The 18,123-nt window shown below is 44.3% G+C and overlaps 1 protein-coding gene across 1 annotated transcript; it reads right to left on the bottom strand.

Annotated features, from left to right (window-relative positions):
• Window positions 1-6,586: 6,586 nt before the first annotated feature.
• SIX4 (SIX homeobox 4) lies at window positions 6,587-17,143 on the bottom strand. Its single transcript, XM_055133172.1, has 3 exons — window positions 16,238-17,143; window positions 12,817-13,505; window positions 6,587-8,009 (listed from the first exon to the last, which is right to left on the bottom strand). The coding sequence occupies exons 1-3, from the start codon at window positions 17,110-17,112 to the stop codon at window positions 7,213-7,215; spliced, it is 2,361 nt and encodes a 786-aa protein (XP_054989147.1). The 5' UTR covers window positions 17,113-17,143; the 3' UTR covers window positions 6,587-7,212.
• Between the last annotated feature and the right edge of the window lie 980 nt (window positions 17,144-18,123).

The following is an 18,123-nucleotide window of genomic DNA, read 5'->3' as shown; positions in this document are numbered from 1 at the left end:
TGTTCAGGGATCACTGCTGGCATGGACTGAGGACCATTTGTGGTGCCAGGGAGTAAACTCAGGTTGTCTGGGTGCAAGGCAAATACCTTTTTGGCTGTACTCTACGTCCTCCGTCCTTATGACTGAATCAGTCATAAGGTGAATGAATACAAAAATCGGAAGCAGAGAGCGGGGAATGGGCTTGGGTTGATGATAATATTTTACACTCTCATAGACAGATCCACAAAGGACATTCTTTTAATGTCCCCTGGGGAGCTGGATCCACCAGCTTGAAATCCTGAACTGTGGTAGGTTCAGACTATTTCATCTGTCTCTCTTGGGTTTGGGAGGCTGACAGCAGGAGGCAGAGTAGGCAGAGAGCCCAAAATTAGGGTGATATTTGGGACTATACTGCCAAATATGCCTCAAGAGCTCCAGAAAGGTTCCTTGTGGGACAACATAACCAAGTCTCTGAGCTCTGCCCCCTAGGTCATGCTGCAGAGGAGGCATGGCAATATTTGAAAGTACAAACCATGTTCTAGTCCTCTTTGCTGCTCAGACTCTGCTCTCAACTTTTTGACACAATCAAATGGGTTCTATCTGTGATCTGGCCGCACCCGTCTCCCTGACTAGACCTGTCACATGTGCCTCCTTCAGGCCCTTTATTCCTGCTGTTCTCTATCTCTGGAATGTTCTTGCTGGCAGGCTTGCTTTCATCATTCTAGCCTCTTTGAAGAAATGTTTTTCCCTCAGTCCTTCCTTGACCACTCTAAGTCCCTACCAACCCTATTCTAAAATTTTATTTTGTATCTGACTTTATAACTCTGATCTTAACTTGACTGTGTATTATATACTGACTTCCTACTATATTGAAAATTGTGACATGCAAAGGTAAATTTCCATAGTCACTTTTTTTTTTTTAAGATTTCCTCTTTTGCTTTGTTTTTTCTTCCCTTCCCTTTGTTGTGATGAGTAGGGCTTGCACTCACTTGATTGTGATGCTTGCCAGGGGTCACAGTGAGATACTTGACTTTAGTGCTCACTGGGGTTGCACATTTTAGTTTTAGTGCTTGCATATAGGCTAATGGGAGGGTTGCACTCATTTAATTGTGGCAATCTAGAACATTCTGGATGTTCTAGAAAATAATAAGCACACCTTATTTTCTAGAAAAAAATAAGCACACTTTTTTTTTTTTTTTTGGTTTTGGAGTCACACCTGGAAGTGCTCAAGCCTTACTCCTGGCTCTGCTCTCAGGGATCACTCTTTATGGGGCTTAGGAGACAATATGCAGTGCCAGGATAGAACTTATGTTAAACGTGTGCAAGGCAAGTGCATTATCCCCCTATACTTTCTTTTTGGCTTGATTAAGGGAAATTGGAAAAGTGGGAAGGAATTATATAACTGTAGGCTTTGTACTCCCACTGAGAGTTTTAAAATTTGATTTGCTAGTCCTGGGGAGTCACACACAAAAATTATGTATTCAGGGGCTGGAGCCCTTGAATAGAAAGAAAAAAAAAGAAAAAAAAAAGATGGTGATTGGGGCTGGAGCGATAGCACAGCGGGTAGGGCATTTGCCTTGCACATGGCCGACCCGGGTTCGATTCCCAGCATCCCATATGGTCCCCTGAGCACCGCCTGGAGTAATTCCTGAGTGCAGAGCCAGGAGTAACCCCTGTGCATCTCCAGGTGTGACCCAAAAAGCAAAAAAAAAAAAATGGTGATAGTCGGTGCCAAAGTGATAGCACAGCGGGTAGGGGAGTTTGCCTTGCATGCAGCTGACCTGAGTTTGATCCCCGGCATCCCATATAGTCCCCCGAGCACCGCCAGGAGTAATTCCTGAGCAGAGAGCCAGGAGTAAACCCCTGAGCATTGCTGGGTATAATCCAAAAAAGCAAAAAAGAAAAAAAATTATGTATTCAGTAAGTCAAACCTTGTCAAATATTTAAAAATGTTTGATCATGATTCTCTGGAAGGGGGGTAGAAATAATACTTCAAAAAAGTGGAGTGTTTACCTTGCATGCATAAGCACTTTATAAGACCGCCAAACCACATGACTTCCCTGGGACCTCAGTTATGGCCTGGGTGGCTTCTAGAACCACTGGGTCTGAGCAACACCACATTATCTTGTCTGCACCCTGAACCATCAGGCCAAATATTGCCAAGGTGGTCGCAGGGCCCCATGCACTGCTGATGAGCACCCCTCTCCCCTGCCAAAGGTGTTTTAGAATGTGCTGGGATGCGCTTTAATGGTTGAGTTTACACTGCATTGTGACATCCTGGCTTTCACCCTTGTCATAGGCAAAATATGTTCTAGAATATAATGCTCCAAAATACTTTGATCTTGTTATTGAAAAGTGTCACTATTCACCTTAACTGGTTTAACTATACAGAAAACATAAATGACAAGCATATGAAAAAGACATAGCTGAAATGATTTTGATCGATTTAATTAGCTTTGTAATAGAATCACAGTTGGGGGGCCAAAGCAATAATACAGTGGTTAGGACATTGGCCTTGCACTTGGCTGACCTGGGTTCCATCCATGGCATCCCATATAGTCCCCACCTCCCCTGCCCCTTCAACAGTAATTCCGGAGTGCAGACCCAGGAGTAACCACTGAGTACTGCTGGGTGTAACCCAAAAAGCCAAAAAACAAAAATAATCACACAGTTGGTCCCACTCTATTACCTAATTTCTTAATTTCACTGTGGGAGGCACAGAAACTTAATGTAATGCTATTTTTAAATTAGGATCAATCTACACCAAAGCTGCATCTTCTGTACACAGTTCTATCCATTTTATTTTTTAACTTTTTTTTGCCATACTTGGTGATACTCAGATCTCCTGGCTTTGCACTCAGATATTCCTTTTGGCGCCTCAGGCCATAAGCAATGCATGGGTCAGAATCAGGTTCAGTCTTTTACAACCTTATTAACAGTCTTTAACCTTATTAACTCCTACATTCTCACACCTGTTCTGTCCATAATTCCATAACTTTAAAGTCAGAGTACTGGAACCAAACGAGTAAACGGACTGCTAAGGTTGTGCTTTAAAGATGGTGATAGTGGGTGCCAAAGCGATAGTGCAGCAGGTAGAACCTGCATGCACCGTACTCAGGTTATATGCCCTGTATCCCGCATGATCCCCTGAGCACCACAGGAATGATCCCTAAGCAGAGCCAGAAATAAGTCTTGAGTACCATGAGTGTGCCTTCCCCCCAACACAAAGCAAAAATTTTAAATAAAGAAGATAGTACAAGCACCACAAACAGGTGCTCGCACAATTCTCAGTTACCACAACGAGAATAGAAAGATACATTTCCTTCTTGTGAGGATGAAAATTAAATCACTTAGATTTGATGATATAATAGTTAAACTTTTTTTTTTTCACAAAACCCAGATTTTCCTCCCAAATCATTCCTATTTTCCAGTTTATAAAGTGTGTGGCTTTTGTTATTTTTTTTTGCTCTTTCCCACTATCCTAGGGATAATTAACTCTTTCAACACAAGATATGTATAAATATAAAGTTTATTTAGCATAGTGTTTAGAAAAATAAGTTCACATCATTTCAGAAAACAAATACAACACTTAATTGTCCAGGCATAAACCCCTATTACAGTACAACATACATACTTTAGATCTCTTTGGTTGGGTAATTAAGCACAGAAATGTTCTGGGACATGCTCTGTGTGCCATCACCGAACAGTGCAGTAAAGACTCTGTTACCCCACCCCATGATATACATTCTGTATAGATTTTCTTTGTGTAAGGCACAGTAAAACCATATTGAGTATATATAACTGGTTGCCTCTAAACATACAGTACATGCAACAAAAGAATAAAAATAATTTTGAGAACCCTGAAAGCCAAAAGTTACATGCGATATAATTTTGATTAATAAAATGTTTCATGGTAATATTAACATGAAATGTATCATTTAACTTAAAAAAATGTTAAGCTCTATCCTCTTAAGTTCTAGGAAGAGTTTGAAGGGATTTTGTAAAATTATTTTCCCCGGTTTTCCTGAATTATTCATTATTTTTATGATGAGACCTGTCAAAACCATTTTAAAGAATGAATGTCTAGCTATGTTTTAATGCACACTTGTCTAACATGTAGCAGGGCAGGCTGCAACACATGCCCGATAATCCATCCTTCAACATGCAAGATGCAGGGGCACATACAAGGAGATTTAATGTCAGTGTGCAATTTAGCTATGGAGTTTTAATCTATGGCTATAAAGTCATCTGCCTTTCATAACTATGAATTTTTAATCTATGGCTATAAAGTCTGCCTGCCTTTTGTAACACAAGAAAGGCATGGAAATGTGTACAATGTAGTCTTTTTATTACTATAAATATACATGATATATAAAACAGTACGTCACAGGTGCTCTTGCTTGATTGAGGAACAAATGCACCTTCTTTAAATAAGACTGTCTTTTACTAGATGTAACTAAGAGCTAAATGCCAATTTTGGCTGATTGAGTGCATAGATAGTCTCACATCAAAAATCCCACAGCCAGCAGCAGGGGTTGGGGCTTGCAGGAGAGATATTATATACCCCAATTCTGATTCCTCTGAGGGGATCAATAGAGGGTTATTTGCAGCATCTTCAAGCATTGGTTTCTGTAAGAGAGAAATTCTGCCACATGAACTCTAAGGGTTCAGATTCTGGCCCTTTACTGGAAAAAAAAAACATTTGCAATTCTGTGCAAGGAGATCATGGGGGTTTATCTTAATGTATTCACATATATCTGGGCTATATACCAACTGGCCCTTATTTTACTGAAAGAAAAGAACAGTAAGTTCTTTATAATGTGCATTGATTCTTACCTGGTATATTGTGTAGCTACCTAGATAATTGTAGGGGCATAATTACATGATGTTGAGAGTATGCATGAATGTGCTAGGTATGTCTTAATGTTTTGTGCCATCCTTTTCTTAAGAGAGAAAAAAGAGGAAGAACTTTGAATTAGACTTAAATTTTTGGAAGACATGTAAAACATTTCCAGATTTTATACATATTTATCTATATAAAATCTTTAACTTTTACACTTTCCCCTTACTAAATGGTCACTTAAAAATAATCATCAGACTTTTGATACCTGCAGCAATCAAGCAGAGAACATCATTGCCATGTAAATTACACTATAGAACCATGTCATTCATTTCAGTACTATGATCAGCACACACCGAAACTGGTGGGGGAGAAGCTGTATAAATGGACTGGAACTCTAAAACATGTGATTTTTTTGTAAAAACAAAGGAAAAGAAACAAACAAAAAAAATAGTTCAGCAGTTTAGAAACATTCACTAATTCCATTAAAAATGGGATCTAAGTTATCAAAATGATGGAAAGGAATTCTTCATAGGCCTCTTCTTTATCTATGCCTGCAAGTTCAATTTATACTAACAAAAGTTAAATCCTCTGTGGCTCTTATTCAACATGGGTATGTAGACATCCAGAATGCAAGCTTTGCTCTGATCCTCAAGAAAGCAAAAAAAAAAAAATTTTTTTTGGGTTTTCTTTTTGAGCCATACCTAGGGTGGTGCTCAGGGATCATTCCTGGCAGCGCTCAGAGGATCATATGGGATGCTGGGGATCGAACCCGAGTGGGCTGTGTGCAAAGCAGATCTTACCTTACTGCTGTACTATCTCTCTGACACTAAGAAAACAAAATTTAGTAACATTTTGTTCAACTTAAAAATTTCTGAAGACATCACTGTCACCTTTCTTGCTTTTCAGAGACCAGAGATTTCACTACACAAATCTATCTGAATTATTATACCTGTGTCCAGAGGCCTAATAAAAACTATAATCACAGCTCATTATACTATTTAAAAAAAAAAAGCTTCGTAAGAGAAACCCTAATGATTTACCTTTAAAGACATGAGAATATAGTGCAAACAACAGTCTTATGTCAGAATGTAACAACTAATTAAAACATTTAGAACTAGACTTATGAGGATGGGCTTTTGCTCCATAGAATTTACATATTCGTTCTTTAAAATAGTTGCATTCTAGCCTACAGAATTGATTCTACATGGTGGTTTAAAACTGTTATTTTCACTGTAACGAAAACATCGGCAATAATTATTGTTCATCCATTGCATCATAACATTATACATAAAAGAGAACTCAAGTTCTTCAGATTTAAAGCAATTCTGTGGTGAAATTAACCCTGTTAGATAAGTAGAAAAGAGCCATCAGTGCTTCTGTTGACACTCTATACCTTAAGAATAAAAAGGCCACAAGGTAAAAAGGCACATAGAATTCTATAGAAAACATATTTAAATGAATCAGAGTTGCTAACTAAGAACACGGATGCAAAAAAAAAGTACCAAATTCCAATAAAGTTCCTATTTCAGTGTTAATATTGACAATAGACTCCTGATAAAAATCATTACTTTTAAAATCCTACAAAAATGAAAACTTCATTGGAACTGGACACCTTGTTGGAAAACTTCCTGTTCAAACAATAAAAATAAATTAAACAGTAAGAAAACATTTTTCTTTTTAGTTCATAGTATCTGAAGTATGAGAAACATATACAGCATAAATAAAAATTCACTGTAATTATTGAAATCCTTGCTTGTAGGACTAGTATATTTACACCCATAATGAATATTGATATTTCAGAGTTTTTAGTGGAGTTGCAAACTTTTTCAGCCACACTGAACTATTAGCAATCACATTTGGAAATTTGTACAGACAAACAAGACTTTCACAAAAATGCTGAAAAACAGAAAAGCACATACTCGAAAAAAAAAATTAACTTAGAATAGGTGGAGTACCATTTATATTTCTTAACCTTGTCAATGCCCATGGAGTAAAAAGTAAACAAAAACTGTATTGTTTCTAGAGAGCTCTGTAATGACATATAATTTGCTACATTAGGTGTATCTATTTTTTAATTTAAGAAATCATTTATCATGTTCCATTTGACCTTAGAATTCTATTGTCAGTTATATTATACACTTTGACTTAATATATTTCATCTCATTCATTTGTTTCCATCTAGTTAAGAGAACAAATGTGAATAAAAGGTTGTAGTAATGCAGTTCTATTCCCGTATATTTGTGATCTTCAATTGCAGATCAATCCAGAGTCTCTTGAATGCATCTACTTGCAAAACTAATGTTTCTCTTTAAACTGGAAAACGCTTTATGTCCTCTGGGCTTCATGAAAACATTTATCCCTTGATGCCAGGAAGAAAAGAGAAATAAAGTTCATAAGTCTTGCATATCTTCATCCAACTGAACAGTCTGGAGCTTGGCAAGTTCTTTTTTGTCTGTTTCTAGATCTTCACAGACAGTCTCAACCATGCCCTCTAGGACATACTTGGATTTTGAGTCCAGCATCATTAAGTTGTCTGTTGCTTTGCTTTCAGAATTTGTTAAGAAATTATCTTTTATGTTAGCAACTGATTGCAGAACCAAGCGATGTTCTCTGACAAAGTCCTGGTGAACCGTGGGGGAAGGGTGACCCACCTGGTCTTCCGCTGTAGGAACTATTTCCCCAAGGGCAGCCTGAGTCATAGGGACTGACAACAGATCTTGACCAGTAATAAGCGGGCAGTTCTGAAGAGTTGCATAGTTAGCGTTGCTGACAGAGGTCACAGTAGATTTGCTTGCCACAGGTGTAGACATTGGTTGGCTATCAGCAATGTCAGGGTTTAGCTCCGTAGGATTTAATAGGGTTGGGGGAGTCAGGGGGAAGTTGTGAGTTGGGGATACGTTTACTAATGAGGAGGCCAGTGGATGAAGGCCACTCGCTGAGATATTTTCAGAGGGTAGGTTTGCATTTACTTGTGCATTCTGATTGACAGGCATCAACTGAGAAAACACCAGGCTCCTTTCCAAGCACTCCTGTTTAACAGATCCTATAGTCTGGCCTGAATTAGGAACAGTATATACCACTGCACTGGGAGCAAGTGAGCTTAAGAAAACCTTTCCTTGCTGAACCGTGGCGGACTCACTTGTAAATGTGCTGCCATCAGAAGTGCTTGAATTTACTGAAATGTTACCTTAAAAAAAAAAAAGCACACAGTGTCATTCACGGAAATGATAAAGAAAAAAACTATTTCTAAACACATGATTTTCCTTCAAGTTCAATAGAATTACTTTGAGCACTTAAAACTAGAGTCTCAGGTTCTGCTTCTGAGACTTTGAATCAGTGAATCCTAGAACGGTGTACTTTTAAACAATCAAAAAACAAAAACAAAAAAGAAACAAAAGAAAAAAAATAAACGGGTTTAGAAAATAAGTATGAAACCTTATTCTACAAGATTTAATAATTCCAGCCACGTTTCCAGATTACTACTGCTGATTTATCTCTCTCTCTCTCTCTCTCTCTCTCTCTCTCTCTCTCTATTGCTTTTGGGTCATATCCGGCTTTGCACTCAGAAATTACTCCTGGCAGTACTCAGGGGCCATATGGGATGCTGGGGTTCGAACCCGGGTTGGCTACGTGCAAGGCAAACGCCCTACCCGCTGTACTATCGCTCAGCCCCTGGTTTGATACCTCTTAATCAGTTGATAACTATTGCTAGCTGATAGTTATACAATGCATAAATGCAAAATGACTTGTTTTTGTGTCACAACTTTGGCAGAAGTTATGCAGTGCCAGGGATCAAGGCAAACACCTGACCTGCTGCACTCTCTTAGGCCCCAGTGACTTTGTTTAAGGACAAGTTCAGTAGCAGATGTAAAATATAAATAGAAATGTAGACAATACCACATAAAATAAGTTACCCTGGGGCTTATATAACCATATACACTTGTAAGAACAAGCTTCAAACTTTCACCAAACTGAAGTAATGTCAAGTCAACAATTTATTTAATAGTTTTGTTTTTCTTCACGTTGTACCAGTTCTGACTGTTCATTGTTGTAGAGAAAGAAAGAAATAATAAAATGTGCTTTTTAAAAAGAAACATTGGGGCCAAAGAGAAAGTACTGGGATAAAGGCACTTGCTTTGGATATAGAGAGGGGAAACAAGACATTCAGGTCAGCAGATGACACAGTCCCCCAGCACAGAAAGTGACCCTCAAGCACTGTCGGGTGTGGTTCAACAATACCCCCACCCCATATCAGAGCTAGTGCTTCTCTTAAAGTTTATATCTTTTGAGACTCTCAATGACCTCTATAATGATCTGCAGAGACCAGAAGTTGAGTCAAAAGCTGAGAAGCTCAAATGAGGTTAACTCAAGACAACAGATGAATCAGAATCTCAAATTTAATTTGTCTTTACATAGGCACAGTGAAATAACCAATACCAATCATCTTCCTATTGAAGGAAAATATATTTGGGGAAGAATTATCAGAATAATTCAGATCCACTGTTAATTTTGTAAATGTTACTATTTGTTAAACTTTACCCATTGTTAAAGGTAATTCATTGAAACTTTCCCTTCTTAATGATCATAACTGTGATTATAATACCACCTATATAAATTAATAAATGATATAGACTGCTATGTCTTTCAAGTTTTCTTGTTTTGGGGCCATACCTGGGATGTATACTGGGTATACATTCCTGGGATGTACTGGGAGTAACATTCTCAAGGGTTACTCCTGGCCCTGCACTCAGGAATTATTCCTTGGTGGTGCAGGGGGAACTATATGGAATGCTGGGTTCCCCAGGTCAATAGCGTGCAAGGCAAGTGCCTTACCCAGTGAACTATCACTCCAACCCACTCAAGTATTTTTAAACAAGGCAATATTTTTAAATGAAAACCAGGTGGGCATGTAGTTCAATGGTGGAGAATATGTATGAAGTCCTAGTTCTATTTTTTGATTCCCAGCACCCAAAAAAAAAAAGCAATGAAAAGAAGAGAAATAAAAGCACTGTATTTGAACTTTTAAAAGATTATTTTTAGATAAAGCTATAAAAGCTGACATTTCCCCCAGCTATTAGAGAACATAAACAACATTTCTCCATGTGTAGAAATTGTAACATATATTGTGGGGTGGGGTGTGGGAGAGAAACTGGGGACATTGGTGGTGGGAAATGTACTGTGGTGAAGGGATGGGTGTTGGAACATTGTATGACTGAAACTCAGTCATGAACAGACAGCTTTAACTGTTCATTTAAATGGTATATCTCATGGTGATTCAATTAAAAAATTTTTTTTAAAGGGAAAATATATATTAATGAAAGGGGAACACAGATGTGCACAGATGTGATCTATAATTTGACTTTGAAGCTTAAATTTGGGGCCAGGGAGAAAGTATAGAGGTTAAACGTGTGCCTTGCAAGTGGCCAACCTCAGTTAGGTCCCCAGTACCACAAATGGTTCCTGAACACCACCAGGAGTGACCCCAGAGCAGAGTGAAGAAGTCTCTAAGCACAATGAAATGTGGCCCCCAAAACAAAAACAAACAAAAAGTAATCAAACTATAAACTAAAAATTTCTAAATCGTAAAAATATTTCTAATTGAAAAGATGATTTAGATTCAAATTATAACTTTATAATGATAAGAGAAACTTTTATTCCAGATATTGAATATTGAAGTGAGTAAATGATGTACATATTCTGCTTTTCCAACTATGTTGTTAAAACATTTTTTTTTCTTTTTGGGTCACACCCAGCAATGCACAGGGGTCATTCCTGGCTCATGCACTCAGGAATTACCCCTGGCGGTGCTCAGGGGACCATATGGGATGCTGGGATTCGAACCCGGGTTGGCCGCGTGCAAGGCAAATGCCCTACCCGCTGTGCTATCACTCCAGCCCCATGTTAAAACATTTTTAAAAAAGGCTCAATCAAGAAGGAAAGTGCTGGGACTGGAGTGATAGCACAGCGGAGAAGGTGTTTGCCTTGCACATGACTGACCCAGGTTTGATTCCCAGCATCCCGTATGGTCCCCAGAGCACCGCCAGGAGTAATTCCTGAGTGCATGAGCCAAGAGTAACCCCTGTGCAATGCCGGGTGTGACCCAAAAAGAAAAAAAAACAAAAGAAAAGAAGGAAAGTGCCTCCCAGAGAGGAAGCCTGGGGGTGGGGTGGGGTGTGGTGTTGGAGAATGGAGGTAAATAGGGGACATTGGAGGTGGGAAATGTACACTGGTGGAGGGATGGGTGCTGGGTCATTGTATGGCTAAAATCCAATTATGAACAGCTTTGTAATGGTCTATCTCATGGATATTCAATTTTAAAAAATCAAAAAGAAAAGTAATGTGGAGTTCATGCCTAATTCAATCAGTTTAATCAATGGCTGAATAAATAGCAGTACTCCAACATTTAAAATATAAAGGTCTCAGTATCTGTTTTTGAGAAGGGTTTTGAGAAGGGTACTCTGTTTTGAGTACCTAAACACTATAAAGAGACATGCAATACACAATTACTATAAAGGCACATTGCTTCCTGAATCCATCTGGTTAAATTTACACATTCAATTCACCCAGTCTAAGGATTGACTTTATCATTTGATCTTAGCTCTTAAACTGAAATTACTTATCTTAAATTCCTATTAAGTGTTCCATTAAAAATTTTAGCGACAAGTTCCTAATGATTTCTTAAAGTAGCACTTTTTAAAATTACATACAAAAAGGATTTCTGCTTCTCTCTCAGTATACACAGTATGTTTTTTGCTTTTGTTTATCTTTAGAGAAACATCAACTACTGCTTGAAAATTCTCCTGATGAGAGAAAAGGAGTTAAATTTCTATAAAACTAAGCATTCTGGCTTTCCCTGTGGTTTGCATATTTTTTGTCTTATGCTGTATAGTGACTTGGCTTAATTCTCTCAGTAACCTGGAACAATAAAGACATTAATAGTACGCTGCGAGACTGTTGTGGTGTACTACCATTTTACCTAAAACAAAACAAAACAAAACAACAACAACAACAAAACAAAATCACAAATACAAAGAACGGAATTCTCTTCCTAACAACCTTTCTCTTAAGGCTTCACATTAGCAGAAACAGACCAGTTTCAGAAATGAGTTGTGAATCAATGGCTCGTTTTTTACAAGATAAAAAATTTGCAGAATATTACCTTTAAGGCAAACAATGATTTATTTTGCTTCTATGAAAACCTAACCTTTCAAATAGGCTGGACAAGCCTGCACTAAGATCTCCCACTCCCGAATTCAAGGGGCTCTGCACCCTTGACTGCCATTCTAGCCATTCCTGTTTCTATATAGAGAAAATGACAGCACAATCCAGACTTGTTTAAAGTAGTGAGGAACTGGCATATCAGTTTCAGGTTCCCTGAATGCCAGATGAGTTCTTACTCTATTATATTGCCTTTAATAAAGATATAAGCATGCAAGATAATGCTTAGGTTTGTTTTCACACGATATAGGTATAGAGCAATATAGATCCGATTTCTTTTCTGATACTTCCTTTAAGTCTGTTAAATAATACAATGGAATACAAGTTTAGCTTTATCTTCCAAAATATTATTTTTGGTCAAATAATAATGCTGAGGTGAAGTGCATACACTCTACCAACTGCTCGACCAATTTTTTGTGTTCTCAGCCATATTATTAATTTTTAATCTTAAAATGTCAAGCAATGGGTTATTCTGTAAGCACCAACTGACTTCTCATATTTCTATAATTGTAGAACTGGCAAGACTTGCTACAAACTGTATTTTTCCATTCAGTTGTTAGGAAAATAAAAGCTCATCCCCATGGTACAGGGACTCAAGCAGGCTGGATATTACATGGTGCTGCAGAGGACAAAGAATTCACAGCTATTCTGCAGCTGTGGCAGTCAATAAGGTACCTGACCAGTGACATCAATCTATAGCTCTTACCAAAAGCGTCATGTGCAGCAACTGACTAAAATAGTCACTGGTGCATTGTGGTAGCAAGGGAAACTTTTACCTTGTGAAGCTGACACTGAAACAGGAGGCAGCTGCAGTGGAGAGAATCCAAGGCTCCCGTTAAGGAACTGGCCATTTGCTCCGGAATTGGGGATCTGGACAATGCCGTATTGGTTAATTTGCACTGGTGTAGTAAAAGTTACCACAGAGCCTCCATCCTGGGAGGCCACTGTTTGAATGCCTTCTCTCTTCACCTCTGTGCTGGGTATCAGCCCTGGGAATGAGACAGGGGCACTTGGGTTGTAGGAGGAGGTGACTGCCGAGTTAGGTGAAGAATTCTGGAGGACTTTGAATTCCTTCACATCCTGGGAGGTAGACCCCAGAATGTCAGTCATGGATATACCATTGCTCACAATATTTGATGCCATTTTTGGTGGGTTCAGTGACACTGTCTGTGTGTTTCCCACATTTAATCCATTAAGTATAACTCCACTGGGTCCCTGAATGAAAGAATTACCATTAAGGAAGACCGGTGAAGTACTTGCAGGTACCAAGCTTCCGTTCAACAAAACTCCGGAAGAGCTTAATGAAATCTTAGCATTTCCAATTTGCTGCATATACACTGGCTCCATGTGACTGGAAAGGCTGAGGTTGGTGACACCGTCAGATGGACTGGAGAGAGGATGAGGAGACAAATCCTCATGCCCCTTGCTGGATTCATCTTCAGTGCTGGGATTGCCATCTGACTCACTGGAGGGGGGAAACAAGACATTCAGAAGGTCAGCAGATGACATTCTCCACAGGGCCATTTGTTTGGAGAACCAGCCTCTAAACTCATTAAAGGCAGTTTTTAAGGAAAGCACAGCAGGGTGTCTTTCAGTCCTGTTTAAGCCCGATTCTGACCGGACTGAGAATCTGGGAATATATACTTTCACATCGCAATCATTTTTACTAATACATTCAGGGCAAGTCCATAGATCTGGAAGACAGAGTAGTTTACAGGAGAACTATGAAATTATGGAGGGGAAGGGCACTAGAGTGTAACTCCTTACTGCTACCTTCTACCACAGGGAAAAAACTCATTAAACAAGGCTATCAGTCTTTCCAGTTTAGGAAAGTCTTCCCCTCCCCTCAAACCAATTCTGATTAGTGTGCTTTTGGAAGTGGGTGGAATTGCCAAAGGAGCAAGAGATGGGGAAAGTGTTGGGTTCTGCTGCCAGTTAGTTAGCAAGGGATCATTTTCTCACCTGCTCCCAAACTTCTACTCTCTCAACAAAGTGGCTGTCCTTGTTGTAGGAAAGGCACTTTCAACCCCAAGAACAGTAATGTGCAGTCGCCTTTCAATCCAAAGGAAGCCATAAGGGCCTATTTAACACCATCCAGTGCCCTGGTGAGGTGGGAGGGAAAGGATGTGGTCATTCAGGGCCAGGGAACTGTCAGACTCCCTTCCCCAGCCTCAGGTCCTTCCTTCCTTCTGGGGCTGGATTCCCCCGGTGGGGAGAAACACCTAATCCGGGGAAGGCCTAGGGTGTGAGGTTCCCATTTGGTCAGAGTCCGGGTGGGTGGAGAAGGGAAGGGCACCATAGTGAGTTAGACACTTCGTGGACCAGGCGGGACCTGGTCCTGCAGAGGATCCAGTATCCCCGCAGTCTCCGGGCGGTCAGTTTGCTTTTATGCTGCTGCTGGCCTGGAGGGTTGGAGGCTACAGGGCCAGGAGTGCAAAAAGCGCTTTGATTTACGAGCTGAGGTTGCGCCGCCTTCGCCTTCGCCGCCTGCCTTCGCTGTCTGAGGGTGACTCACTAGGGGTGCGGGGTGGGGGGTGAGGGGGGTTGAGGCAGATCGCGTGAGGGGCCCAAACCAGGCAACTGGGCCGGGGGTGTGGCGTAGATGGGGGGTGGGGGGGATAAAGGTGGCCCCGAGAGAGTGGAGGCAGTGGGGCAGCTGGCCTGCGCGACTAACGTGCTCTCTCCCCGTCCACTGTCCCCAGCCCCGTTGGGGCGCGCCCGCCGACGGGATCCCCGGCCTGGCCTCTCGTAGGCAACCCGGGCAGGTGGCGGGAGCCGCACGCACGCTTTCCCGCAAGTCTGGGGGGCGCATTTTGCTTTGGTTAGCGGCGGGGCTGGGCAGGCACAGGGGCAGGCACAGGACCTCCCTCGCCGCCTCTCGGGGCCCCCGCAGGGGCGCAGGGGGCGAGCGGCAGGGGCGGGCCGAGGCGGGCCCTGGAATGCAGGGTGATCACCTCCGCCAGGCTCGGGCGGGCTCCTTGGTGGTTCCTAGATGCCTTCTTCCCCGAGCAAACCCTTTTGGAGAGGCTTTTGGAGTCCTTCTGTCCCGCCCGGGCGGGGCGGCGGACACCGTTTCTTTCCAGGCGACCTTCACCTTACTTTAACTTGTCCCCACAACAGACACACCAGGTGTTCGCCTCCAGAGGACAAGCTCAAAAGATGGGAAACCGGCATTTTCTACCAACTGGGAAGGGGAGTGGAGGGGAGGGGGTGGAGTGGGGAGTGGAGGGGGGGGGTCCTGCCAGTCAAAAAGTTCCAACGCGCGGCGGCCGGCGCCCTGGAGGGCCAGCGCAGACTGGGTCCCCGCGGACTCCGCCTCCGGCCGCGTCGCCGCCGCCACCCGCGACCACCGTCCCGGGCAGGGCCCGAGGCGAGCATCCCCGCAGCCCCGCTGCCCGGGCAGGCGCTGAAACCCGATCCGAAAGAGTTCAGAATCAGGTTTCAAAACACTGCCGAGTCGAGCCGTCCCTACACCCCACGTTGCCGCGGCCGCGAAGGGAAACGGAGCGGGCCGGGTGAATGATTAACTCTGTCATGTAAAAACCTCGACGTCCCCCAAACGCTTATTTATTTATTTATTTTTTTGCGTCGCCAAGTCCCTCACCGGCCCTCCCCCCCCAGCCCCCAGCCCGGCCCACACGGCGATCTCCTCCAGCACCGGCCCGGAGAGACGGGTGGGGGGTGGGGAGGGGAAAGCCGAACCTCGGCAGCCACGGAACGCGCTCGCGGGTGCGGGGTGCCGAGACCCCCGGGCGGGCGGCGCGGGCCAACCTCGGCGGGCTCCGGGCGGCGGCGGCGGCCAGAGCCGCTTCGCCGGCGCCTACACGCCCTCCCGCAGCCCCGCCACAAGCCCGGGGAGAGTGGCGACTTCAAAGCGGGCGGGATCGGGGTGGGAAACCGGGCAGCAGTGACCAGCCGAGGTGGGGGCGGGGACTGAGACCCAGGCGGGCGACGAGAAACTTCTGGGGGGAAGAGGGGGAGGGGAGGGAGGGAGGTTCCCCCGCCCCTCGCCACCGCCGCCTCCCCCCACCCCCCTCGCCGGGTCCGGGAGAGAAGTGGGGGGCGGGGAGAGGTGGGCAGCCGGACCAGACTGGTGGGGAAGGTAAGCGCCATGTTTGCGAGCACTTGGAGGAAAAGAAAGCTGGGAAAGGGGGTGGGGGGGGAGGAAGGGGGAGGAGGAGGAAAGTTGGCGCTCACCTTTTCGACTGGGTCTCCGAGGGGTTCCGATCGCGCTGCCGGCGGTTCTTGAACCAGTTGCTGACCTGGGTGAGGGAGAGGCCGGTGATCTTGGCCAGGTGCCGCTTCTCGGCGGGCGAAGGGTAGCGATTCTGCTTGTAGAGCTCCTTGAGCGCGTTGCGCGACTTCTCCTTGAAACAATACACCGTCTCCTCGCCGTCCCAGATGGTGCGGGGCAGGGGGAATTTCCTGCGCAGCCGGTACTTGTCCACGGCGCCCAGCGGCCGGCCGCGGGCGCGCTCGGCCTCGGTGTAGCGCGCCTTGTACCAGAGCTGCTGCAGCAGAGGGTGGTTGGCCGACTCGAAGCTGTGGCTCTCGAGGATGCTGTAGAGCTCGGGGTAGATGCCCTGGTGGAAGGCCACCAGCGCCCGCGCCTTCAGCAGGCTCTCGTTGCCACGTAGCAGGTCGCTCTGGGGCAGGGACCACAGGAACCGGGCCAGGCGGTCCAGGTTGCCCCCCTGCTGCAGCGCCTCGCACACACAGGCGACGTGGTCGGGCGAGAAGGCCAGGGGGGTCTGCGAGGCGGCGGCGGCGGCGGCGGCGGCGGCGGCCGCGGCGTGGTGGTGCCTGCCCAGAAGTTCCGAGTGGAGTTGTACCTGATCCGCCGCTCCGGCCGCCGCCACTGCCCTCTCCTCGCCGCTCACCCTGGCGGCGGCGTCCGCGGCGTCCCCCGGCTCCAGGGGGAAAGGGGCTGGAGCCGAGGGGCTCAGCCTCGCCGCCGCGCCCCCCACCACTTCTCGTGGCGCCTCCTGCCCTTCCGAGGCGCTTTCCATCCCATTCTCCTGCTTGATGTCCGCCGCACTTGCAATCTGCCCGGTGGGGGAGGAAGAGGACATTTTTTGTTGTTTATTTTCCTCCCTCCCTCACTCCCTCGCACTCTTTTTCCTCTTTCTTTTCCCCCTCTCTTACTCCTCCTTCTTCGTCTCCCTCCCCCCTCCCCCCCTCCGGAAAGCCCACTCCCTCCCTCCGGGTTTCGGCTGGATCTGGCCGATCAGGTTTCCCCCCGGCCACGCAGTCACCATTAAGATAGCTGCTAGAGCAAAGTAGTGTAAAAGGATAGCTGCTTTCTGCCGTTCCCCCAACGTGACTCCTCGGGTCGCTGCATACTATATGGCACTGGCGGCCCGGCCGGCCCGGCCGCGCTACCTCATTGGCTATTTCGCATTCAGGGGGAGGAGGAGACGCCGTTTCTATCCCTGTCGATCACCCGCCTTCCACTCCACCCCTTGCCTTTCCCTCTACCCCTGACCCCCAGGCACCTATACCTGAAGGGAAACACCGACATTCTTTTCAGGCTTTGCTCCTGGGCGGGAAATTACCTACTGTGGCCCGGACACTGGACGGCCAGTTTCTCTCCAAGAGAGTTTCTACGATTCCAGCGGGAATATTAATTGTGTGGCCTTAAGGTTCGGATACTAAACTCGAGACAAAAGAGGCCACCCCCAGCACCCAGATAACAAAAATTTAAAGCCGACAGTTCCGAAGCTTCCCAACTATCTACTTATCGGCCCCCCCAGCCCCCCACCTCCACACACACACACACACACACTCACACACACACACACACACACACCCCTACACCCCTTTCCCATGTCTTTATCTTGGAGTTCTGATGGAAAAGGGCCAAGAATAGAATGACATCAGGGAATGTACAGAGGTAGAAACTTTCATCATAAAAATTCCAAAAGGAAGAATACTTGAAAACCTTACTCTAAACCTCATAAATAGGTCACTGAGAAGACAAAAACAGGAAGTTTCAGAAATGTGTTTTAAGTTACCTGGAGGACCAGGCCACCCAACTGAGCTGAACACCAATTAACTAAGCATATAGAATATTAACCGTAAGC

The sequence above is a fragment of the Sorex araneus genome, chromosome 3 (genome assembly GCF_027595985.1).
Source record: "Sorex araneus isolate mSorAra2 chromosome 3, mSorAra2.pri, whole genome shotgun sequence".
Lineage (NCBI taxonomy): Eukaryota > Metazoa > Chordata > Mammalia > Eulipotyphla > Soricidae > Sorex > Sorex araneus.
The sequence above is the reverse complement of the archived record's forward strand: the minus strand, read 5'-3'. Positions and strand labels throughout refer to the sequence as shown.